This window comes from Leuciscus leuciscus (assembly GCF_965113295.1).
Source record: "Leuciscus leuciscus genome assembly, chromosome: 14".
Lineage (NCBI taxonomy): Eukaryota > Metazoa > Chordata > Actinopteri > Cypriniformes > Leuciscidae > Leuciscus > Leuciscus leuciscus.
In genome coordinates this window covers 25131397-25158280 of record NC_138738.1, presented here as the reverse complement: position 1 = coordinate 25158280, position 26884 = coordinate 25131397, and the positions used below count along the sequence as shown (strand labels likewise).

The 26884-nt window shown below is 42.5% G+C and overlaps 1 protein-coding gene across 1 annotated transcript; it reads right to left on the bottom strand.

Moving 5' to 3' along the window:
- Positions 1–1592: 1592 nt before the first annotated feature.
- LOC309474415 (uncharacterized protein) lies at positions 1593–4863 on the bottom strand. Its single transcript, XM_082136993.1, has 4 exons — positions 4715–4863; positions 3466–3657; positions 2819–2915; positions 1593–2666 (listed from the first exon to the last, which is right to left on the bottom strand). Exon 4 carries the CDS (start codon positions 2644–2646, stop codon positions 1723–1725), a length of 924 nt encoding a protein of 307 aa, XP_081993119.1. The 5' UTR covers positions 2647–2666; positions 2819–2915; positions 3466–3657; positions 4715–4863; the 3' UTR covers positions 1593–1722.
- Between the last annotated feature and the right edge of the window lie 22021 nt (positions 4864–26884).

Genomic DNA, 26884 nt, shown 5'->3' with positions numbered 1-26884 from the left:
AAAAATACAAGAAATCTTAAAATATTTTCTCAATAAAATACAATTATTAAGTGTTCATATAAAATGTTTTTTTTTTTTTTAAATAATGAAACAATTTATTGATGTGGCAGCTAGTAAATACACTAAGTTTCATCATACTAGCATGTGTGGAAGTATTTGAAACAAGTGTGTTACAACTGGCCCTGTGTTAGGTTGTGCCCCGCTCTCCCCTATTTTAATTACATGTATTTAATTACTTTTGAGTTTTGTCATTTGTATTTTCCTTAACAAAAATAAATGAAATGTAATTTGTAATTTAATACTTAAAATACTTTTTAAAACATGATTACTGTGTTGTGTTGAAAGGTAGCATAAATATGTTAAGACTGGTTTTTAATTTCTTTATCTTTACAGGTGCTCTGGATGAGGCTTTGGATTACATCCATGACTTAGAAGCCAAGTTGCAAAACACTGGTCTACCACCCCCTACTCTCTTCAGCCGATACTGTTCGTCGGACGACCAAATACGTTTCTACACCAAATTTCCATCTGAGAGTGTTTTTACTATTTTTTGGGAGTCGATTGCACCATCTGCACTTAGACTGGTGTACTGGACCAAAGCACAGAGGGCAGGTGAGGAAGGCTGCCAAGATCCCAGCCCACCACGCATCATGCCATTAATAGATGAGTTCTTGATGTACTCCATGCGTGTTGCTGTTGGCATGAAGGAACAGCTCATTGCTGACATGTTCAATGTGAGCATTGCCAGGGTCAGCAGGGTTACCATCACCTGGGCCAATTATCTTTTCATGATGCTGAGCTCACTTCCCATCTGGATAAGCAGGGAAAAGGTTAAGTCCACTATGCCCCTTAAATTCCAGAGGTACTGTCCCAATGTCAGAGTGGTACTAGACTGCACAGAAATTGCCCTGGAGACAGCCTCATCCCTGACCTTACAGTCAGAAACATTTTCACATTACAAGAACAGGACGACACTGAAAGGGCTAATTGGAGTTGCTCCCAATGGTTTGGTGACATTCATCTCACCCCTGTACACTGGGTGCATCTCAGATAAGGAGATCACCAGGATCAGTGGAGTCCTTCCCTTGCTGGAGCCAGGAGACGATGTCATGGCGGACAAAGGGTTCCTCATTCAAGACCTCCTTGCTGACGTTGGAGCTAAGCTCATCATTCCACCTTTTAAGCGTTCAGCTCAATTCAGCAAGGAGGAAACGGAACAAACACAAGCCATTGCCCGCCTCCGAATTATAGTGGAAAGAGTGATCGGTAGGGTAAAGTGCTTTCACATCTGGGACTCTCCCGTGCCGCTCACACTGATTGGCAGTGTGAATCAGATCTGGCTTAACTGCTGTGTTTTGGCAAATTATCAAGGACCTTTTTGTTTTGAAGAGTGAATTAATGTTTTGTATGTAAATAATGTATAATGTGTAAATAGTATGTAAATAATTTAGTGTTCCCACATATTCTTAAAAATCAAATTAAATATAAATGATATATAAATATATAATATTTTTCTGTTGAAATGTGACTTTGATTTCACTAAAACATTAGATGAACAAATAAAACAATTTTGGTCAAAATTGTGCATCATTTAATTTTTTGCTATGTGTAACATCAACTGATTAATAACAACTCAAATAACATCAAACATTTACAATAAAAAATAACATTACAGATCATCAACAGTAAGACAGAAGGCTAAACTGATTGGTAAAGACAAGATTAGTTTAATTCAAGGTATGCATTCATGTATGTGCCATAATAATATATATCTAATTTCTCTTTCATTTCCGCAATGAATGAGTCATCACGCCAGATTCTTTCCACAGTTAAAGTTGATTGGGTATCAGTAACAAAGTCACACCATGTCAGTCCTGTGATTGCCAGTTGGCCCTGAACCTGCCAGTAGTACTTATGTGAACGCCTCAGACTGATCTGGCCTTCCTGCACCTTGAGGTGAGCAACCTGAGATGGTTCAGGTTTTGTGCTGCTCTTCACCTCAACCAGGCCAAAAGGAGGCGACTCTGAAGGGTCATACACCCGACCGTCTGGACTGGCCCCGAGATGTGGTGCGTCAGGGTGAATGATGAATCCTGCTGGTAACACATTAACTCGCAACAGTTCAGCATAGTTTGCCAGCACTTCGGGCTCCACTAGTAGACCACGCTTCATTGCTGCTGTTTGCTTTGTGGAGCCTCTGATCATCTGGATAGCTGCAGATTCCAGCTCTTCACGACATGCCCTACTACAACAAGCTTCCCAAAAACGACTAGCAGTCAGCCTTGGTCGCCGTAGCTGTGTCCACACAGGACATTTGGACTGCTGCTGAGTTTCTTTTGCTATCTCGCTGGACAGCTGCGGTGACACTTCAAGAGACTGGAGATGCATTAACTGATGCAAGGTCGGGACGAAATGCAACCTGGGAAGAGTGTGCTGTATCACAGGAAGGGATGGAAATTCTGGAGCCATGTGGTGTAGGAGGAGGTCACTGGACTTCTTGGGTGGACAGTGATAGGACATGGGGGATCCACGAGGGACAGACCCAAATTTATACGGTGTCAGCTCCATCTCAGAAACCCCATCTAATACAACAGCAATGAGAGGTTGGGGCTGCACCTGGCTTAGTTTGCTTCCAGATGCCATCATATATGGATCTGGCAGTGGTCCTAAACAAGAGAGCAAAGAGAAACACAAGATTATTGGTCACACATTTAAATTGTATTCATTTTATCTGCGGCAACCATAATTTGGTTAGTCATAACATAAAAAAAAAACTTAACTTACTCTCACAAAGCAACAAAACAGTTAAATTAATCACCTGTATATGCCTTGTACAGTGTGGACCTCAGACCGTCCTTGCCAACTGTTTTGGGTTTTTGCACCACCAGCTCACTAACCGGTTCAGGATGGATTCCCTTAAGTAAAAGACAAAAACCAATTAAGTCAAGTCAAGTCATCTTCATTTATATAGTGCTTTTAACAATGTAGATTGTTTCAAAGCAGCTTCACAGAGATAAGCGTATATTTTAAGGTAACAGAGATTGTTTTGGCTTTATAGCGATTCTTTAATAAAGTTATTTTCCAGCTAAAGTTAGTTTTGATTGATTCGCTTCCGTCGCAACGATCATTTGTTATTAAATTAGGGGCCGCTAAGACGACACCATTCCCTCTACACAGACTTAAAACGCGAACCTGTGAGAAACGCTGATGGCGTTCACATGCGCATTTAGAATGGGTTCTATAGTTATGTGCGTTTGAATATATGTGTGCAGGTTTGTAATTCCCTACAAGCCAAGCCTAAACAAAGTACTGGTCTTTCCTTATATATTTTGCTAAAGAATTTTATTTTATTTTGTCGCAATTACAGTCTGTAGTCACTACTGGGGGTGTTTTTATTATAAATTACAGTTGTTATAGATACACATCGGTTCTTAAATCATAATGACATGTTTATCACAAACCCACCTGTGTTCTTGGTCTGTGCCATCTTTGTAAGCCACTTGTGCAGGCCAGGGGGGGTGGAACAGCCTGCAGACCCAGCTGGGAATAGTGTGCGGTCTGGTACAGGATGGCAACTATGTGATTGCAGAATCCTTTACCAGCCGCACAACTGCAGCAGAAAGCCTTCAGGTTGGCACTTTCTGCCTCCAGTGATATCTAGACACAATAAATTAAATAGGTTACACTGAAGTCATACTTATGTTGCTACATCAATGTTCATAATAACATGAAACTATAACTTTCAGTATGGTGACCAGATTTGAGTTGGTAAAAAAGAGGAGTGAAGTGAGTTTGTGAGATATTTCATCGAGAGTAATGGGTGTGCAGAGCAGACCCATACACAAAAGAAATATGTCAAATATATTTTCAGGATATATGCAAATATTTTAAATTGGCCCAATAAATATATTTCATACTTATATTTCATATATTTTTGTTATATTTCAATGTATTTTTTTCTGTATGGGTCCCCAAAAGTGTCAAAAATATGTGTGGCATATATTCCAAATACATTGAAATATATTCTGAAATATAACAAAAATATATGAAATATAAGTATGAAATATATTTATTGGGCCAATTTAAAATATTTGCATATATTCCAAAATATATCCTGAAAATATATTTTAAATACATTTCTTTTGTGTATGGGGAGCTGCGTACATAATGCAAATATGATTACATTTCATGTATGTTCAATGTTATTTTATTATATAGGTATCAAAAAAAGGGGACATGTCTGGGAAAAAGAGGACGTCTGGTCACCCTACTTTCAGTAAAATAATAGCAAGTGAAGAAAGTGCCGCAACCGCAGCAAGAAGAGTGAACATGCAAGAACGGGCAACTTTTTGAACTTTTGCCAACCGGCACTCTGTCTATAGTCAAACCTCCAGTTTGTGAGGCTCCTCGCTCTTTCTCATTGACCTGAAGCATCTACCTCTCACTACTACCTGACCCTGGAGTATATTTGATACTATAACCACATGCAACAAGAAAACATTACATGTTAACTCACATAGAAATACACAACTTTACCAAACTACTGGTTGTTATGTTAATCTCATGCCATCTCACTTAAACATACACATGACATATTCACTGCGATGTGTTATTCCTTATTATATTACAAATTCACAACACCTAAGATTTACAGTTAACGTAAACAGAGTTATAACCGGTGATACGGCTTTGGCTAAAGCTAGCTAAAGCTTACCTTGGTAATTGTGGATAAACTCTTCGTGGAAGAATTTATATCCCTTGTCCAGTTTGTTCCCTTTAGTGGACGAATGCATCTCCACACTCTTCACCACATCGGCGCTGGTGAACTTCGGAAGACAACTCAGGCTCGTCGAAAACACTCTAGCTGCCATTTCTTCGCCAAAAAAACTCATACCGGAACTGGGTTTACGCTTCGTTGACGTATTTCCGGTTTTTGCGTAAATGGTCTATTATGAGCACGGGAGTAGAGCAAGTAAATTATTAGCATTCCAACTCAAAAAACAGATGAGCCTAACAGTTGTACAGAAAATTAAAAATAACGACCCGGATAAGCCCTTTCTGTATAAGCCAGATGAGATATCGGGAGCTTTTGCCACTTTCTATAAGAAACTGTACTCAAATATGGACACATGTACAGAATTTGAAAAAATTGATGCCTACTTAGAAAGCATAAACCTGCCAAAGCTATCAGAAGAAGATTCACAAGCCATAGATCGACCTATTACAAGAGAAGAAATTGTGGAAACAATTAAAGGGTTAAAAAACGGCAAAAGTCCGGGCTCGGATGGATACTGTAACGAATTTTATAAAGCCTTTGTAGACGACATAAGCCCTATTTTAGAGAAAGCTTATGCTTATGCATTTGAAAAGGGGGAATTCCCACCAAATTGGAAAGAGACAATAATTTCGGTTATTCATAAGGAGGGAAAGGACCCTACAGAGTGCAGTTCATATAGACCCATAGCGCTTCAAAATTCGGACTGCAAAATATTGACCTCCATACTGACAAAAAGACTTAAAACAGTTATTACAACTCTAGTACACCCAGACCAGACAGGCTTTATTACTGGTCGCCAGCTGTCTGATAATATTCGTCGGCTACTGAATGTTATGTCTTATGCCAAGTCTAAACCAGTGCCATGTATGGCACTGGCTTTGGACGCGGAAAAAGCGTTCGACCGTGTCTCCTGGCCTTTCCTTTTTAGTGTTTTGAGGAAATACGGTCTAGGTCCTGGCTTTGTTAAATGGGTCCAATTGTTATGTTCATCTCCAAAAGCGTCAGTAAAAGTAAATGGGTGTTTCTCACAAAAATTTCTGTTGGGGAGGGGTTGCAGACAGGGGGACCCTCTTTCACCTCTTCTTTTTGCCCTTAGTATAGAACCCCTTGCACAGCTAATACGAGATAGCACAGATATTAGTGGTATTGAAGTGAGTGGAGAGGAACACAGGTTGTCGCTATACGCAGACGATGTAATTGTGTATATCTCAGATCCCACAAAGTCTGTCCCTAATTTAATGAAATGTATTGAGACCTTTGGATTTTACTCAGGTTACAAAATAAATGTGACTAAGACAGAAGCACTCCCCATGAACAATTTAATTTCCCCACAGATGAAATCTGCTTTCTCATTTAGATGGCCCAGGGAGGGAATTAGATATTTGGGAATAAATATACCACCTGATCTTAGTTTATATCAAAATAACTATATTAAATTAATAGATAAAATTAAACAAGATTTGAACCGCTGGAATACACTTCCCCTTACTTTAATAGGCAGGGTGGAAGCTGTTAGGATGAATGTTCTCCCAAGGCTCCTCTTTCTTTTTCAAACTCTACCAATTTCTCCGCCTAAATCTACTTTTAGTCTGTTAGATCGTCTCACCTCAAGATTTATATGGCAGGGTAGGAGACCCAGAGTTAGATATAAAGTCTTACAACTGACAAAAACTAAAGGGGGTCTAGGCGTACCCAACTTGAAGCATTATTGGTTAGCGTCACAATTACGTGCAATGATAGTGTGGTTATCAGATGAGACAAGTACAAGATGGCTCAATATAGAAAAAGTTACAGTCCTGATATGCCCTTGTCAGTGATCCCCTTTAATAGGGTTAAATCCACCAGAGAACTTTTGGGAGAATGGTCGAACACAACATATGTAGCCTGGAAGGAAATACAACAAATATTTAAGCTAACAGGTGATTTCTCTGTTTTGAGTTCAATTACTTATACTAGAGATTTTCTTCCATTGAGACTGGATACAGGATTTAAAAACTGGAAACTTTTGAACCTTCATTATGTACACCAATTATTTAGTAATAACAACTTCAAATCATTTGAACAACTGAGAACAGAATTTAAACTACCAAGAACATATTTTTTCAGATACCTACAATTAAGGAGTTTTATACTGAAACACCCAAACTGGAACAGATTAATAGAGCCCTCCCTATTAGAACAGTATTTATTAAAAATTCAGGGTGGAGAACATATGAGGAAACCAATAACCAATGTTTATAAAATCATTGTTTCAATGACAAGAGATAATTCATTCTATGTGAAAGACAAGTGGACTAGGGAGCTACGGCTCGAAATAAGTGAAGAAGTTTGGTTGGAGATATGTACTCAGGCTCATAAAGTCACGAACGCCAATTTGTGGAAGGAATTTCAATGGAAAATTAATAACAGATTTTTCAGAACACCACAAGTTGTGGCTAAAATGAATCCGGATCAATCAAGTCAGTGTTGGAGGGGGTGTGGAGAGACAATGGCTACTCACTCACATATTTTTTTGGCAATGCCCTTTGTTGGATAACTTTTGGAAATCCATTTTTACATATATTAATAAAGTATTGAATGTTGAGCTGATAAGAGACCCTCTGATAGCAATTCTAGGGATTAAACCAGCTGTGATATGCAGTAGGAAAAAGATGTATTTATTACAGATATTACTGATAGCAGCAAAGAAAGCAATTACAATAAAGTGGCTTAAAAACGAGTCACCAAACCAAGCTGAATGGCTAACAATTTTGAGAAATATTTACACTATGGAAAAAATTACATATTCGTTGAGATTACAGAGGGAACTTTTTATTGAAAGATGGGCACCATTAATGACAGTGATGGAGGATCAGTAGAAATAACTGGTTATATTTGCCAGGGGAACTTGTATACAACCCATGTTTTGTTTTAAGTTGATGTTTGTTCTGTTCAAATTGTTTACTTTAAACGTTGTTAATTATTTTTTATTTCTTCATATCCTTGTAACTTTGGACATATTTTTCTTTGGAATTGATCATACACGTAAGGATGTGTGAATGTTATGACCCCCTGTAAAGGGTATTGTTTCTGTGTGGAAGTAATTGTTGTAAATGGGGATCTGAAGAACATTCAAAATAAAAAAGAAGTAACAAAAAAAAAAAAGGCTGGGCAACGCGGGCCTGTGTGGTGCCCTCCTTAGCCGGACTCTAATCCCGGCTCTGCGACCTCGCTTCTGTCGGCGATCTCTGCGCCGCCTCCTGCGTCTATCTCCCGGGGTAATAATCCACTTGCTCCCCGCTGGTCGCGCGATCTCCGGTGGTAAGTATTCAAAGTTGTAAGTTTTGCTTAGAACTAATTCACCATACAGTGTCCCAATCTTTAAAAGTTCCTGTCGATTAAATGTCCGGGTGTTTGTAGACACGGACATAAACAAAACAAACAAACACAACCGGGAAGAGCAAAGCCGCTGCAGTTCCCTGCGCCGCCATCGATCACGGATCCGAACCTCTGAGAGTCTGTGTGTGACGTATGGAGAGCGCGCCGCGCTTGAATGCTGCCTGCTGCTCGAGCTGTCTACTCTAATCTAGTCTGCCTCCCTTCCCATGTTATTTTAATTTAACTGCAGTAAAATAACCCAAGATATAAAATCTCACACTACGATAAGGTAAGAATTGAGCGTGTCCCTCAATTTCTGAAATACTTCGATCAGAGTCCTGCAACGGGTCGGGTACCCGCATAAAAGTGGCTAAAACGGGTGGATTGTGACATTCCTAAAATTCACGGGCGGGGACACGGGTGGATAATGAACTCCTTGCGGGCGGGTAGCAGATGAAAAATATGTGCAATATTTGTATGTCTAAATTACCAGCATTACACATACGCAAATATGTGTTTTAGTCAGGCCATCCTTAAAAATATTCTTGTTTGCCATAACCCGACCGACCCTGTCAATTTAGGACCGACCCAATTACATTTTTTTCTCCCCTTTTAGTCCGACCAAGTTGCGACATTAAATTTCTCTGTACTGTAGGCTAATAGGCCTATATGTGTTGTAGCCCAGTCATTAAAAAACGATTTAGTTTCATATTCATGTTTAAATAAAATAATTTAAAAAAATTATATATATTTCATGTTGATTATATGAAAAGTGAAAAGCATGAATAAGATAAGAAGATCCCGAATATCGTGAGACAAATTGAGTGGGCAGACATGATTTTGACCACTTCATTAAGTTTGTTAAAGGGATAGTTCACTTTGAAATTAATTTTTGGTATGTTTTAGCTTACCTCAAGGGCATCCAAGATGTAGGTGTCTTTTTTTCCGCAGTAGTTTCAATTTTGATATTTTTAGGTCAAACCGTTCTTGTCTGTCAGTCATATAATGCAGGTCTATGGTCACGGTCTCAAAACACAAGCACAGAGTCCAAATTAAAACAATTCCCCGTCGTCCAAATTAAACAATTCCCCATCGTAAGTACACATTGATGGCCTAAGACACGAAACGAGCGGTTTGTGTGAGAAAACGAACAGTATTTATATCGTTTTTACCTCTTATACGCAGACATGTCCGAGTGATCTGAACTGACGTGTACGCAGACTGGTGCATATATATACACTAGATGTCGCCTTAAAGACATTCGTTCCAATGAACTGCCGTAGACAAGGCGACATCTAGTGTTTATATATCTATGCACCAGTCTGCGTACACGTCAGATCAGATCACTCGGACATGTCTGCGTATAAGAGGTAAAAACGATATAAATACTGTTCGTTTTCTCACACAAACCGCTCGTTTCGTGTCTTAGGCCATCAATGTGTACTTACGATGGGGAATTGTTTAATTTGGACGACGGGGAATTGTTTTAATTTGGACTCTGTGCTTGTGTTTTGAGACCGTGACCATAGACCTGCATTATATGACTGACAGACAAGAACGGTTTGACCTAAAAATATCAAAATTGAAACTACTGCGGAAAAAAAGACACCTACATCTTGGATGCCCTTGAGGTAAGCTAAAACATACCAAAAATTAATTTCAAAGTGAACTATCCCTTTAAGCCTTTCTTTAAAGTGAATTTCGTTTTGTATTAATTGTATTTTAATTTTAATCAATGTTTCATCTACCAAATTCCTGGATTTAATAAATAAGAAGTAAATATAGCAGGCAGGCTCAGGCAATATAATCAGGACACGGCCGGAGGCGCCCGCGCGTGAACTGATGAACTTAAATGAACCGAAACTCATCGTATAAGCTACTTGCCTCACAGACCTGAGAAATAGAAAGCATGAAATGTGTACTTTTAAACAAAACAATTCAAAACGAAAGAAAACAGACTGTTCTCTGCTTATAATCCGTATGAAATGTGCATTTCTCTCTGGCGCGTTCACTACTGCGAAGATCGCGAGTCAGCATCGTCATCTTTGACACAGAAAACACTTGCTTATTAATAAACAATTGAAATGTCTCATTGATATATTTGACATAGGCGTATTAATAATCATTACTTTTCCAAGTTCTTTGTGACAGCTTTTAGGTGCGTTATTGGCAGCGCACCCTTACATGTGACATGAACCTGTGTGGTTTATCGCGGGCACGGGTCGGGTAACGGGCCAAATATTAACGGGTCTGGGCGGGTGCGGATTTAATTTTGATATTATCACGGGTGACGGGTCGGATATAGGGTGCTGAACTTTGCGGGTACGGGCGGGGGCGGGTCTCCAAAAATGGACCCGTGCAGGACTCTGACTTCGATTATAGCCTACTGACGTCTGCGTGTCCCAGCGTCTTTCAAAGCTATATGTATGTGTATCAGCCAGAGTGCTTAATGAAATTATACTGCAGTAATTAAAATAACCATATAAGAACGAATATTCTCCTTACAGAGCGATGAGCATGTTTCTAACGTTATATCTGATTCACCGTGCGTGTTCCACGGCGATCAGTGATAAACATCATAGAAGCCTTATATATACTATACTGGCAGTGCGAGTTCCCAAATATTCCCTTCAGTTAGTTTTATTTCTCAGGTTGTCAGTGCGCGTCCCACTACAATCCCCGTGAAAAACTATAACTGTTAAGCTTATCTGTTTGTGTCTGTTCAATGAATCCTCGTGTAACACTGTGCGTCCAAGTGTAACAGTTAAATTGAATAGTCATTTTAAAGTCGTGTTCAAGTAAAGCTTGACATTGGAAACATAACCAACAGTTAAAAACCCTGTTGTTTTTGTGTGCTCAGATAACATTGCACAGAGACGATCCGCCGAGATCGCTATTGTTCCATCTATTACAGCGCAAAGCTGTCCTTTAAAGTTAATCTCACTCCTAACAAACTGAGTGAAGCCCCACGTCGTAAAACAGCTACGAGTGGTGTCTGTCCTTTATTTGTAGTTTTGAAATGCGCCGACATTTCCCGTAATATGATCGACTGTACGTGCATATTTCTTTGAACAGTGTTGAAATGCACCGACATTTCATGTAACATGCATGCATAACTGTTTACAAACTGCAATTCACAAGTTCGCCCACTAGCGTTTGTTTTGTCGCCATAGTTACAATCGTGACACGGAAGTCTTAACCAACGCTTCCGGGGGAACTCTGACCCCTCGCAGAGAAGGGCTTTGCCCCTCCCATGAACAGTGTAAACAAACTGAAACAAACCCTTGTGGCTAAGCTAAGCTAAAGCTAAGCTAGGTAGTTGTTTACATTGAGGCCTAACTTATATGCTAAAGCCCTAAGCATTATTTACGGTTATCATTATTATTAACATCAGTGGTTAAATACAGCAATACAGCGTCTGTTTGAACAACGTTAAAGTGATTTAACCATTTAAACACCTTGACTGTTACACCTGTTGGTCTTTTCTTCTTTCTTCTTTTACCTGTCTCATAGTTTAATTACCCATATTTTCCGTGAAAAGGAATATTTCGGTTCGCGATTATTAATTTTGTTTACCTGCATTTGACTTGAAAAAGAAAATACTGGTTTATGATTATTAATGTTCAAATTCTAATTTGATAAAAAAAAAGGAAATATTAAATTAAAATTGAAATTCTATTTCTCTAAACAGGTCATTTCTAATGATTTCTAGATTTATTTTTAATAAATCTAATTTCATAATTTTTCCTAATTTCTAAATTCCTCTTTTAGATCTAATTAAGTCTTGAACTGTAAAAGTTAAGAACTTATTCCACCAACATTTCCCTATTACAAATATTGTTAGACTCCTACTTGCTCATTTATTGTTATTGCGTTGTAACCTCCTTTTTCCAAGTTGCGGTTATAAACTTAACCATTCTATTTTACTTATTTACCTCTTTATTTAATTTCCCTTTTCTTATTTTGTCCATTATCATTATTACTTTCTTTCATCTTTATTACCTTTTCCTTACTTCTTTTTTATTCTAGCTTGGGAGTAACACACCTGAGCCTCAATAGGAGACATTGCTATCTCACTACGAGTTTCAAATAAATCAGAGATAATCCTCTTTTACCAAAGTTTTATTTTTGGGTGGTTAGTTGTTCGTCAACTACCAATTCTATACTCGTAGTTCGACACAAAGGCTTCAGAGCCATTTGTGGATCCAATCTCCTTCCTTTCCTTTCTTCTTCACACATCTTTCCTGTTCTGTCCTGCTTTATTCCATCCCATTCTTCACATTTATAGGGAACAAACCTGGAGAACCATCAATCGATTCTAAAAGGAAGAGAAAGATAATCTTTCCAAGAAATCATTAGGTATTTGATTTTTAATCAAACCCTCTCTGTTCTCCATACTCTCCCTGCATTTGAAACGCAATTTACAATTTGACATCTTATCCAAGATCAATTAACAGAGACAAGTGTTGAGCAACCGTCGCCTTCAAAGCATCCCAGCTGTAAGCGGTCCAACTGACGGTGTGGTACTCAGAAAAGAGGTATCAGCATTATTATTGTATTATTTTTCCTTGTAAACATAAACAATAATATTGTTTACCTTGCTGGAAACAGATTCTCACCGATAGGAAGCATTAACGAGAAAAATAATATTTCTCCTACTTAAGAATTTTCTTTCTTGTTTTATTGAAATTGTTTTTAACCTCTCTCTCTTTTTCCCTTACTCAGTGAGTGACATAGTCCTCACATCACAAGTTGAAACCAGCTTTTCATTGATAGAAAATATTTATAAAAAATATTTCTCCCATTGAAAAACTTTTCCTTTCAATTGAGATTTGTTTTAACCTTTTTCTCTCTCTTTCCCTCACTTAGTTGAGTGACGAAGTTTCCACATCACTAGCCTACCTGTCTACACTGAGACCAACACTTAGACATTACAACACTTCACTATTGTTGTACAGTCTCTTAAATGACACATAGATGTTCAACCACATATAGGCTTACACCCCACACAGATCTGTGTCAGTCTCTTCACCCCAGCGTGCCAACATGTCGTGGACGACAAACCCCACTGACGACGTGGACGCCTGTCTCAGAGGCATTACAGACTGCCTCACACCAAAGACAATTGAACTGTTATTATTTTTAATAATAATCATAATTCTGAGAAGATTCCTGACACACGATTCAAGCCAGAACCAGAACCACAACCACGTGGAACTAACCAAGATTATCTGTTCCCTAAGCAATGCCTTCACAGCCCAGCTGACACTAAGCGACAAGCACATCACCCACCTTCAGGAGGAGCTGACACGTGCCCAGAGCCGCATAGACAAGTTGGAAGTGAAAGTCCAGGACGACTTCAAGCGTCAGACCACTGAGTTCCTGAGAGAGCTGATGCACACTCAACGCTGCACAGACCAGCTCAAAGCGAAAGCTCAAGTGCCTGATGAAGTGGAGCAAGAAACAAAGAAACAAGTTGACAAGCTCCAAGAAGCCCTTGCAGTCACTGAACGTGACAAACAAGAATTAAAGACTGTCCAGAAGCACCTGGTAAACCAACTCCAGTCTGCTGAACATCAGCTAGAGAAAGCTAAAGCTGACATTAAAGACAAGAACTCTGAAATCAATGTTCTGAAAGACCACCTGGAAAGGTGCAGTGCTGAAATCGACCATCTGACCCAACAGCGAGATGACGGCAACGACGAGCTCTACGCGGTCAGAAATGAACTCCAGCACATTTTCCAACAGGAACCAGAGCCAAGAAGGGAGAGACCTCCCTCAGCATCACCACTGCTGAGCAGAACAGAGTCCTCCATCCAAGAACTGGCATAAAGTGAAAGAAGTGAATGGCCACAACCCGAAATGTCACCAGCCTTCACCACAGAACTGTTCACTGCCAACAAACGAAGAGAGCTCATCCAGGCAGATTCCGAAGCTGCACAGGGGATGACCTTTAAAGATCTCAACAAACTGGTTAAGAATATCACTCAGTTCAACCCGAACTCCACGAAGGCCGCCGACATCCAGGCCCACATCCGAGATATCAACTTCCACCTAGAGGTGAGACCACATGTGACTGACAGAGACAGGTTCTACCTCCTCAGATCCACATCCAGTCCAGAGGTAAGAAGCTTCCTAGACTGACAACCTGCTCATGTCAAGTCAAACTACCAGCTGCTATGTGACACTGATTAAGGAATTCACAGGCCCAGAGTCGGAACATGGTGTGTTAATCGCCTTGGAAACCAAACAAGGTCGACAAGAGACTCCTCAAGCCTACTACCACCGTTTTCGACAAGCCTTCTTTGGTGCGCATAACTCACCTGAACATGAAGAGGATGTGAACTTCAAAACCCTCTTTCTGAGAAACCTGCATCCTGGATTGAGTCATCATCTTGGTCTCGTGGCCTGCACAGACACAATGACAATCCAACAGCTACGTGACCTGACACACAAGGCCCACATCAAACAAAAGATGTCCTCAAAGAAAGGTTTGAAAACATCCACAGTTTCAAACTCCTTCAGCCAAGACACAAGCCTTGCACTGGAAGACAACCAGTGGCATGACAACCTCACAGTTCTTCGTAAGAAGCACAGGGAACGTGACTCCCATGCTGATGACAGCTACCACACCGACCGCATGGAAAAGACATGGAACCAGCCACGCTTCTCAGGAAACCCACCTCGGCACCACTCAGTTAAGCACAGCACTGAGTATGCCCAAGAACAAGACAGTTTACCCTCAAAAGACATGGAGCAACTAATGAGGCAACTGGAAGTGTTCCTAGAAAACAGGCTGAATACGGATGACCAACAAGATGAGTCAAATTTGCTATGACTAGCGATGGAACGGAAGACCACCGACTCATCTGATACACCTTCATAATGAAGATGACGACCACTTGTTCTACAAAAACACAGAACAAAGTGGTCTCTCACAGTCAACCACTGACAAACACCCAGAGGTACCAGGAAACACCATCCTGGCTAAAAGAAACTCATCACTCATAAAGAAACCACCAAACGAGCTCCAAACTCAAGAACCATGTGTGTGCTACAGCAACAACAGTAAGCACAGAAGGTCTGAAAGTCTGTCACAACCAGAAGGCATCATCGGAGGAATGCAACAACGGAGACCAAGTTTCGCACTACAGCTGCACGCACCCATGCCAAACTACCTCCTCTCTGTCTGACAGAGAACTTCCTGCCTTACTGGATTGACCCCCAGCAGATCACAGAAGATCCCCTTTTCCAAGGCAAAGAGGCAACAAGCTCATCAAAGCTAAGCCATCAAGCAAAGGGGGGAGCAAAACAGACTGAAACAGATCTGTGTCACGGTTGTTGAATGCATTGTTTCCTTCTTGTCTCGTGTCTATGTTTGTTTATGTGTGAGTGGGCGTTGTCCCGCTCACGTGTCTGTCAGTGCTCCAGCTGATAATCATCATCATCACAATCACTGTTCACAGCTGCGATTCATTTCCGTTCCCTATATATACTCACACCATTCTCTGTTCCAGTGTCGGATTGTTTGGTTGAGGTCCTGTGTTTGCCGTGTCTGTGTTTCCCGTGGAGTTGCCGTTCTGTGTTGGTCCAGCCTTGTCTTCCTGCCGTTCCTGTTCACCGTCCTTGGATTCACCGCACTCTAGCACCGGGATTGGGATTCTTCACCGTCACTGCACCAGCGCACCACAGACCATCTAGTCCCTGCACGAGCCTGAGTCGCCGCCCTCCCGAATCGTTACTGTTCTGTGTGACCATTTGAGTCTAATAAACGCTTTGAGAACCTGCTTTTGCTTCCTGTCTTGTTCGACCATGACAGAACAATCCGACCACTCCATGGAAGCAGCAGGTTGCACCGCAGCAACGATGGACGACTTTGTTCGTGCAAGTATTCAGAGGATGGACGCTCAGGACCGCCATCAAGGAGAAGCGGCGCGCGCGATTCAGGCTCTCGTCACGCAGGTGTCCGAGCTGACCCAGCGATTTCAACAGCTGCAACCTCCCGCTGCGCCAGCCGCACCGCCCGTCCCTCCCACACCACCGATGCCCGCCTCCCAGTCGGAACCTCGCCTTCCGACTCCTGAGCCATACTCTGGTGAGCCTAACTTTTGCCGGCCGTTTTTGACTCGATGCGGCATGCATTTTGCACTCCAGCCCCGGACCTTCGAGAGAGAGGAGACTAAAGTGGCGTTTGTACTCACTTTACTGACTGGGAGAGCGGCACTATGGGGGACGGCGGTGTGGGAGAACCAAGAACCATGCTGTTCCTCGTTCCAGGAACTCTCCTTGGAAATGAGACGAGTTTTCGACCGCGCGGTCGCGGGGAGAGAGGCTGCCAGGGTCTTGTCTGAACTACGCCAGCGAGAACGATCTGTTTCGGATTATGCCATCGAGTTCAAGACCCTGGCGGCCGAGTGTCGCTGGAACGAGGAAGCGCAGTGGGATAGGTTCCTGCATGGGCTGGCCGACCGCGTCCAGAGGGAGATCTATGCCCTGGACCTACCCCCCTCACTGAACGGACTCATCGACCTGGCTCTGAGGGTGGACGCCCGACTAGCCCGGGTCGGACCACGCGCTCCACCCAGCCTGCCTCGTGGGGGGGGTGGAACATCAGTGGTCCAGCGGCATGGACGTGGCCGGTCCCTCCGATCCCGAGCCCATGCAGGTGGGTCGAGCTCGGCTTTCCCGGGAGGAGAGGGAGAGGCGGAGATCCCTTGGCCTTTGCCTGTACTGCGGGGGAGCGGGACATTTTGCTAACAACTGCCCGGTAAAAGGCCAAGCCCGATAGTAAGTATGAGGCTACTATCGGGTGGGGTCTCCGCCGAAAAGTCCTCATCTACATCCACCATCCTCCCGGTAAGACTTAGATGGTCTGTCCACGATCACCACTGCACCGCACTGGTAGACTCCGGGGCTGAAGGTAATTTTATGGATCGCACCTTTGCACTACAGTTTCAAGTCCCACTCAGAACACTTCCCCAGAGAATCACTGTACATGCACTCAATGGACAGTCATTACCTACCATCTCCCAGACCACCGAGAACATCACGCTCATCACCTCCGGGAATCACGCAGAGACAATATCATTTTTCATCATGGACTCACATCACACACCCATTGTCTTGGGTCACCCCTGGCTTAATCAACACAACCCCCGCATTGACTGGAAACAAAGAACCATATCAGCCTGGAGCACTGAATGTCATAGTTCTTGTCTTGTGTCTGCCTGTTCTGTTGTTTCTGTTCCTGTGTTGCAGGAGGAAGCAGTGGATTTATCAAACGTGCCCGCGGAGTACCGTGACCTGAGGGAAGTGTTCAGTAAGTCAAGGGCTGCTTCTCTCCCTCCGCACCGTCCCTACGACTGTGCTATAGATTTACTGTCAGGTAAGTCTCCGCCTAAGGGCAAGATTTATTCACTCTCGGTTCCGGAGAGGGAGGCTATGGAGAAATATATTTCTGATTCTCTAGCATCCGGGTTCATCCAACCTTCCTCATCTCCAGCGGGGGCGGGGTTCTTTTTTGTGGGGAAGAAGGATGGATCGCTGCGACCTTGTATTGATTACCGGGGGCTGAACAACATCACGGTAAAGAATACTTATCCTTTGCCGCTGATGTCTTCAGCCTTCGAGAGGTTGCAGGGAGCATCCATCTTCACAAAACTGGACTTACGTAATGCTTATCATTTGGTCCGTATCAGGAAGGGGGATGAATGGAAGACTGCCTTCAACACCCCTAGGGGGCACTTTGAATACTTGGTCATGCCTTTCGGTTTGTCCAACAGTCCCGCAGTCTTCCAAGCACTCGTCAATGACGTGCTGCGAGACATGATCGATCAGTTTATTTATGTTTACCTGGATGACATTCGGATTTTTTCCTCGTCTCTCCAGGAACACGTGCAGCACGTCCGACGGGTACTCCAAAGGTTGCTAGAGAATGGGCTTTTTGTCAAGGCGGAGAAATGCGCTTTTCATGCACAGTCGGTCCCTTTCTTAGGACACATCGTGTCGGCTGAGGGTACGCGTATGGATCCTGACAAAGTTAAGGCTGTGGTAGAGTGGCCAAACCCAGATTCCCGTAAGGCCCTACAGAGGTTTCTGGGGTTCGCCAATTTCTACCGGCGTTTTATTCGCAACTTCAGCCAACTAGCCGCACCTCTGACTGCCTTGACCTCTCCCAGAACTACGTTCAGGTGGTCGGAAGCAGCCGAAACTGCTTTTTCCAACCTCAAGAGCCGCTTTGTTTCGGCTCCCATCTTAATCGCCCCTGATTCCTCACGTCATTTTCTGGTGGAGGTCGACGCGTCAGAGGTGGGGGTAGGCGCAGTTCTTTCACAACGCTCACCTTCAGACAACAAGATGCATCCATGCGCGTTTTTATCTCATCGCTTATCACCAGCTGAACGAAATTACGACATTGGCAACAGGGAGTTGTTGGCGGTCAAGTTAGCCTTGGAGGAATGGCGTCATTGGTTAGAGGGGTCCGGGGTACCCTTTATCGTTTTGACGGATCATAAGAATCTGGAGTACATTAGATCCGCCAAAAGGTTGAACTCCAGGCAGGCTCGGTGGGCACTTTTTTCGGCCGTTTTGATTTTACCCTCTCGTATCGTCCGGGTTCTAAAAACATCAAACCCGATTCTTTGTCGCGTATTTTTGATCGATCCGAACACGCACCTACTCCCGAGCGTATTTTTCCTGAGACCCTAATTATCTCAACGCTCACATGGGAGGTCGAATCGAGAGTCAAGAAGGCTTTAGAAGGGGTAACACCTCCGATCCGGTGCCCACCGAACCGCTTATTTGTGCCGGAGGAACTACGTCCAGACGTTATTCGGTGGGGCCATTGTTCTAGTCTAGCCTGTCATCCAGGAGTTGGTCGCACCCTCTATTTGGTCAAACAACGATTCTGGTGGCCGCTTATGGCTCGCGATGTTCACGATTTTGTTTTGGCTTGCTCAGTTTGTGCTATTGGCAAGTCGTCCAATCGACCCCCAGATGGGTTACTCCAACCGCTGTCGGTGCCTTCGAGACCCTGGTCCCATATCGCACTAGATTTTGTTACCGCCCTCCCACCCTCCCAGGGTAACACGGTAGTTTTAACCGTGGTGGACCGATTCTCGAAGGCAGCCCATTTTGTTCCCTTGCCCAAATTACCCTCAGCCAAGGAGACAGCGGTTGCAGTCGTTAATCACGTCTTTCGGTTACATGGCCTCCCGACAGACGTGGTTTCCGACAGGGGTCCCCAATTTGTGTCCAAATTTTGGCGAGAGTTTTGTAGGTTGCTGGGGGCGACGGTCAGTCTGTCTTCCGGGTTTCACCCCCAGAGCAATGGTCAAACTGAGAGAGCCAACCAAGACCTGGAGAGAACCTTGCGATGTACGGCTGCCAGGAATCCTTCCTCCTGGAGTCAACAACTGCCTATGGTGGAGTACGCCCACAATTCGTTGCCAGTGTCAGCTACGGGCCTATCTCCTTTTGAGTGTAGTATAGGATACCAGCCACCGGTTTTTCCTAGTCTGGAATCCGAAGTCGCGGTCCCCTCCGCTCACGCCTTCGTCCAGAGGTGTCACCACACATGGACAAGAGCCCGTGAGACTCTCCTCCGTGTGCGGGCGCGCACCAAGGCCAAAGCCGATCGCCACCGGTCTAGGCCTCCCGTATACATCGTTGGTTCCAAAGTGTGGCTTTCTACTAAGAATATTCCGCTCCGCTCCGTATCCAATAAATTGGCTCCTAAATTCATTGGCCCGTTTTCTGTCACCAAAATTGTTAGTCCGGTGGCAGTCCGCCTCAAACTTCCTCCAGTGTACAGGAGAATTCATCCGGTATTTCACGTGTCCAAAATTAAACCCGTTTTTTTTTCCCGCATTAATCCGCCTGCCCCGGTTCCCCCACCGCCGCGTCTCGTAGATGGGGAACCATCCTATTCGGTCCGTCGCATTCTGGACTCTAGGCGGAGGGGACGCGGATTCCAGTACCTGGTGGACTGGGAAGGTTACGGTCCGGAGGAGAGAAGTTGGGTTCCGGCTCGTGACATCCTGGATCACTCTCTTATCGATGATTACAATCGACAGGTAAGGGAGTCTGGGAACGCCGTGAGGCGTTCCTAGAGGAGGGGGTACTGTCACGGTTGTTGAATGCATTGTTTCCTTCTTGTCTCGTGTCTATGTTTGTTTATGTGTGAGTGGGCGTTGTCCCGCTCACGTGTCTGTCAGTGCTCCAGCTGATAATCATCATCATCACAATCACTGTGCACAGCTGCGATTCATTTCCGTTCCCTATATATACTCACACCATTCTCTGTTCCAGTGTCGGATTGTTTGGTTGAGGTCCTGTGTTTGCCGTGTCTGTGTTTCCCGTGGAGTTGCCGTTCTGTGTTGGTCCAGCCTTGTCTTCCTGCCGTTCCTGTTCACCGTCCTTGGATTCACCGCACTCTAGCACCGGGATTGGGATTCTTCACCGTCACTGCACCAGCGCACCACAGACCATCTAGTCCCTGCACGAGCCTGAGTCGCCGCCCTCCCGAATCGTTACTGTTCTGTGTGACCATTTGAGTCTAATAAACGCTTTGAGAACCTGCTTTTGCTTCCTGTCTTGTTCGACCATGACAATCTGACCATACATACATACATACATACATACATGCACTACTCAACACCCCTAACATACTCACTAACATACAGAAGTTAACCACCTCTGCCATGCAAAACATGCAACAAACATGTTTTCCCCCACAGATAGAAACTAACTTCAGAAACTAGCTTAACAACTTAGCTACACTTACCATAGGAAACATGGTAACTATCCATCCAACAAGTACACCTGAGAACACCTCTCATTACATCATGATACCTGACACCTTGCAGCTGCGCAACAATAGTTATAAGTCATATCAGGAACACTCAACCGCTTTGTTTGTTTGTTTTACCTCTTCCTTCCTTTCCTTCTTCTTTTATTAGGTAAAATGCCTGTCCACCCTATAAGGGTCGCAATAATAGGATTGACACACCACGCCTAATATTTGTAAGTCAACTTAAAACGAATGTGAGCCAGAGAACTCCCTGCATCATTCGTATCACAAATTGAAAGGTAAATTGGTCCAAACTTAGAACAATTTAGAAGAGAATAAAACAAACAAATCAAATTTAGTCACAAAACTGATTGATCACCGTCCCAAAACAAACTAGGATAATGGTCCTAAAATTGAACTAAACCTTATTCAATGTGATCAACTATATTGAGAGAGTGAACCTGTTTATGCCTAGGTAATCTAATGCCCTGCACCAGTAAAGTGACCAGTCATGGAGGTGTTGTCTTGTTGTTTGCTGTGTGTGTTTGCTTCTTCCGCCCGTGTTTTTAAAGGGTTCACCGATGTCTTCATTTCAACACATCGCCGAACCAAGGGGGGATATGTAACGACTGCGAGTATGAACCAAACACCGACTAATCTTCTTCCAGAAGATTAATTCAAACTCTCTGCTTCTCGCGAATGAAGGGGGAAGATTTGTTCAGAACGTCTCATGATCATCATCAATCTTGCCATCGGATCCGGCATCACCGGTCTGACTATTTAGAAGAGCCCCCAGCACTAACAAAATAACTGGTCAATGCTAGCTTTGTTGCCAAATACTGATTGGTTAAGAGAAAGACAGAGACCAAGGTCTCACACAAGAATCCTCACATTCCAGATTCAAATTACCCAACCCAGAGCCATGAATCATTCACAGTCTCCAGAAAGTCTGCGGACCAACGACTTTTATTGGTCAACTTTGATAATTTGCAAGACGGATCGATACCAGCAGATGTTGCTGAACCCCCCACAACATTCCAGACCCCCTCCTCCTTAAGGACCTCTGAATGAACAAACCAGAATTCTTTTCTCTCTAAACCAGAAAACTGAGATTCTTCCTACAGTATACATAAAACTCATTCAGTAACAATTTTCAATGGACTTATAAACATCATACATCATTCTATGTGTTTCTACGATATATGTGTCCATTTAATATGCCTTGATCCCATATAATTCATGTAATTGTTATAATTATTATAGGTGTGTGACTGAAAGTGTGTACTGTTTCATATCAATGCTATCTTACGATCACCACTAGTAAGTTGGCTGGAATGAAATCTGTGTAATATGTTTTGATCTTCTTTTAATTAGAAATCATGTCTAAACTGTGGCCTCTGTTCTCTCTGCTTAAGAGCGAGAGAACAGACACTCCCCCAGATAAGATAATTTACGATCAGAACTGAAAAGAATGCCACCTCCTAAATTTAGCCAGTGTCTAATTGGCCAGAACTCATCCTGGAGGTTGGACAAACTTTGAGTTTAAAATCTTAGACCCGAAAAAAAGCTCGCTCTCTGCTCTCTATCTCTGTGCTCTCTCGCTCTCTGTGCTCTCTCTCTGCTATCACTCGCAAGAAGTGTGGTGCAGAACCAAAAATGCAGCGGGAGATGAAGATCTAAACCAGACCAGTAACCATGTAAACGCAGAGACAAAGAACCCAAATTAAGATCAGAAGAACGGGTTCAACAGCGTTATTCAAGCCATCTTACTACTCTCGTCTAAGTTGTCTTTTCTTTTCTAAGTTTTCCTTTATTTTCCGTTGTGAGTCTCGGTTCTAAGTTAAGTTTTGCGGCAAAGTTTCGGTCCCGATTCGACGGCAAAACCAGCTTCAGACAAAGACTTTCATCCGCCAGCACACCACGTGACTGGCCGCCCCAGACATCAGGCACAAGGACACAAGCCAACGAACGGACCGGGAAAACCCCTTTCACGCAACAAAAGGGAATCCCCAAAAGCAAAGACAAGCAAGTACCTCCAGACTAAAAGCTGAACTGGTGTATTGATATAAATTGAATAACCTGTCTAAGAAACGATAGAAGGGTTAAATTAATGATTGATGGTTCGTTCCAGGTCATGTCTTATAGTGCATATAGAAACTTGGGATTTCATCATCTCACTCTTAAACTCACTCTTAAAACTTAATCTTTCCTTACTCTTTTTCCTTCTGCAACTCGTATGAATGTGTGTGTGTGTTTGTGTTAGATATTAGTTTTATGTGTTAGTATATAATCAATAAAGTATTGTTTGTATTTGAACAAAGAGATTACTTGTGTTATCTGCTTACAAATTTATTGTCTTGAACTTCGATCTAAGTACCTATGCTTACCCTGGATTTAGTTCTTAATTTACTGTTGGGGGGGGGGGGGGGGCATAAACATAACTGTTTATGCTTTCTGTTCATTGGATGAACTGATAGACTAATCATACTATTGATTCTGCTACAGTAAATTCTGAAAATAATTAAATTATTAATTATTGATCATAATTCGTTATGAATAATAATTAATTAGATTTATACGTGGGCGTATAAACGCTACAGTGGCTTAGGCTTAGGATCTAGGATTTTTGGCGGCGGTCTGCTAAGCATTCTCGCCTCAAGCCTCTCAGTATCTGAGTGTAGGTTCCTTAGACCATCAGGAGATTTTATTCCTGTAAATCAATTTTTTCCTAGTACTAGCCTCCTCTTACTCAAGAGTCGTCTGCCAAGGCCCGCCTTTTGCATTCGGTGTAAATGCTAGTGGTGTAACAGGGTAGATAGCAGCATAGGTAGCAGGCTACCTTCAAAAAGCCTCACATGCAGATATCTATGGGTGTTGTCAGGTCTTTCTCTCTAGAAAGCAGTGTGCTCAGGCCTCCGCCCTTTACAGCATCGAGTGTGGTAGCTGGCAGCAAGGCCTTAAGTTAAAAAATTATTTTTCTGCTGAGCCCCTTGAATATAAGAATTCAAGTCATAGGGTTGAATGTCGTTGGCCACTTACTGAGGTCTCCATTCCCTTGGGTTTAGTAGAGAAATATAATATCTGTCTTGTAAAATTACAAGATAATAGGCCTCGACCCTGAAACATCCTTCAGGATCATGCTGATATTGCTCCCTTGTTAGGGTAATTAATTAGAGTACTTTGCTACCCATAGCTCGTATGTTATCACCCTTCACCACCCAGGCTCAGGTAGAGACAGATTAGTGACTCCCTCCCACTTGGTATGGTTGAGTATGCTCCCTTAGAGCCAAAGCACTGACGCCCATGACTTTCTAAGCTGTAGGCCTCAGTAGGTAGGCCTCCTCGAAACTCTGGTAGCGTAAGATTGTACTCTCCTTGCTTTAAAGGATTGATAGCACTTCTGCTAAGTACACTGCCTGTTGGCATTGTTAATAAGTATAACCAGGCTCACAGAAATGTCTGTGAGAGCACCTAGGCTTCTGATGGCTTTGCATACATCCTTGCTATCAAGTAGTTAGGCCTTAACAGGCCTCCTTGAAGGCGGCTCCCCATACGAGTTGGATGCTTAGCATTACAAAAGCATTAAATATCATGTTGCAGGCCCCATGAAGCCTTCCTGATTTTAGCCCATAGCCTGGTCAGTACTTATCAGGTTGATACTTAGTGTTCCAGAATCTATCTGAGGATCGCTCTGTTTGAATACTTAACTCCCTAAGTCTGGTCGGAAGGTCGAAGGAATGAGGCCAGCCCAAGAGCTGGTGTCGCCCCCCTTATTAGAGTGACCAGCCTCCACAGGGCTTTGAAGCACTGGATCTTTGTAGATCCAGGATCGAGTAGTTACTCACCTCGTTTGCAAGGGTTAACCCCCTGAGGTCGGCAATCACGCCGGCGTGATCTGCTCGCTTTTTTCCTTATCAGTGCAAAAGAGACTCAAAATACTCCGTTGATTTTGATCTTACATACTTGTGTTATACATCAATCGATCCTGTTAAGTGTGTATTTTTTTTTGTGTATACTCACAATAAAAACAAACTGTTGTGCTTTTCGCCAAATAAAGAAAAATAAACATGATGTGAGATCTGCTTTCTCTCTGTTAGTGAAGTCCATTCTGAAACGCGTCCGAAAATGAACCGTAACTCAGCGAATACTCAGTCAAACAGGCATACAGACACACAGGCATGAAGCTTGAATTCTCTTCTTTTAAATTAAGTAATTTTTATAAAAAATACAAATATTCTCAGTTTATGTAATATGTATGAAAAGAGAGATGTCAGTCGTTCTCATCTCATCTCATTAAGTTTTAATGTGACCCCGCCCACGGAGAGCGCGCGCTATTCAAACGCAAATGATCTGAGGCATCCATGCTGTGAACGCCCATCTGTGAACGCCCACATCAGCTGGATAACACACACCGCGAGTTCACTTTCAGACTCATGTACTTTACGACGCTGTGAGGAATAATACTATCTTAATAATAATCCTGGAAAATTTACCTCAGAAGTGCTGGAAGTTTCATTTCGAGGAGCAACAGATCCAGCTGAGGAATAGGTCAGTTCAATATTTGCTTTGTTCTAATCACAATAGTGTCTGTAGGCTACACGCAAAAAGACTGTTTAAATATGAATCGCGTTTCTGTCTGTGAATGAATGAACAGCTTTTACCAAACTCTATTGCTATACTGAGATGAGTAAAAATCGACTACAAAAATCGGATAGATTATAAAGTTTTTACTGTAAAATACTGCCACATCTATATATATATTTTATGTTTTGTCAAAAATAAAGTCATCAACTAAGATGTTATTATAGTGTTTGTTCCAATGTAGGCTATATTCAAACTAATGAATCCTTAACTTTGAAATAAGTATGATAAAATGTATACTTTAGTTTTTACAAAGAAAGATTACACTGGAAATATTGTTAAAATTTAAATGGTTAAAGGACATGGGGGGGGGGGGGGGATGGGGGCGAAAGAAACCTACAATTCTCGGGACAGCAGCATGTGTCCAAATTTTAATCTTAACCGTTCTATTTACATTTATATTTATGCATTTGGCAGACGCTTTTATCCAGAGCGACTTACATTGCATTATCCTATACATTTATACATAGGTATGTGTTCTATTTCAATGAAATTCTATTTCTTCAGAAACGATCTGTAAACACGGCTTTAAGTGTAAAATACCGAACTTGTCCTTTAAAATAGCAAAAAATATATATACAAGGATAGAACAAAATCTTAAAAGGTCAATATAAGCCTTCTCTTTAAATTATTTTTATTGTGCTTTATTAGACACACATTTGGGTAGAGAATATTGTTGTAAAGTTTTCTTTTATCGAAGCAGAGACCAGGAGACAGTTGGGATCGCGTTCAACAGAAGTTATTCTTTATTGAGAACTCCGCTGTACGTGGCTGCAGTTCTTCCAACATTATCTAAAGTATGTAACGGTACATGGTATCTTATAGGCAATTCAGTAGGAGGAGGGACTTTTGAAGGTGGAGACAAATTCAAACAAAGCATGTAAATGAGTATACAGGTTAAGGTAACACCCTAGACTGTGAGGGTCTGGCCAATCCTAATTCAATCAGCATAAGGCTCTAAGAGCCATTTGGGTCCGAAAGCCATTTGCAGAACAAAAGGTGAGATTCTCAGTGAATCATTCGTGTGCTAATCCCATCAGTCTGAGTGAAACTGGGGCTCGAAGAGCCATTAAAGACAATAAGGAGAGAACAGGAATTGCAACTTTGCTGAGATCTTAACCTTAAAAGATTCTTTACCATGATGTTATGTACGGAAGCATATTTGAAATAGATTCTTAAAATTTGTAATCCTTCAGTCCCCCGTTTGAGAGTTCTTAAAAAAACTCTCACATAATATACAAATTTAAACACTTAAAAGTTCATTCTTGTAACTTTTGATCGTCACAGGCACATATAACTTATTCTGTGTCATAGTGTCA

What these genes read in the sequence shown, in the direction of transcription:
- LOC309474415 (XM_082136993.1), bottom strand. Translation starts at nt 2,646, where the DNA reads ATGATGGCATCTGGAAGCAAACTAAGCCAGGTGCAGCCCCAACCTCTC.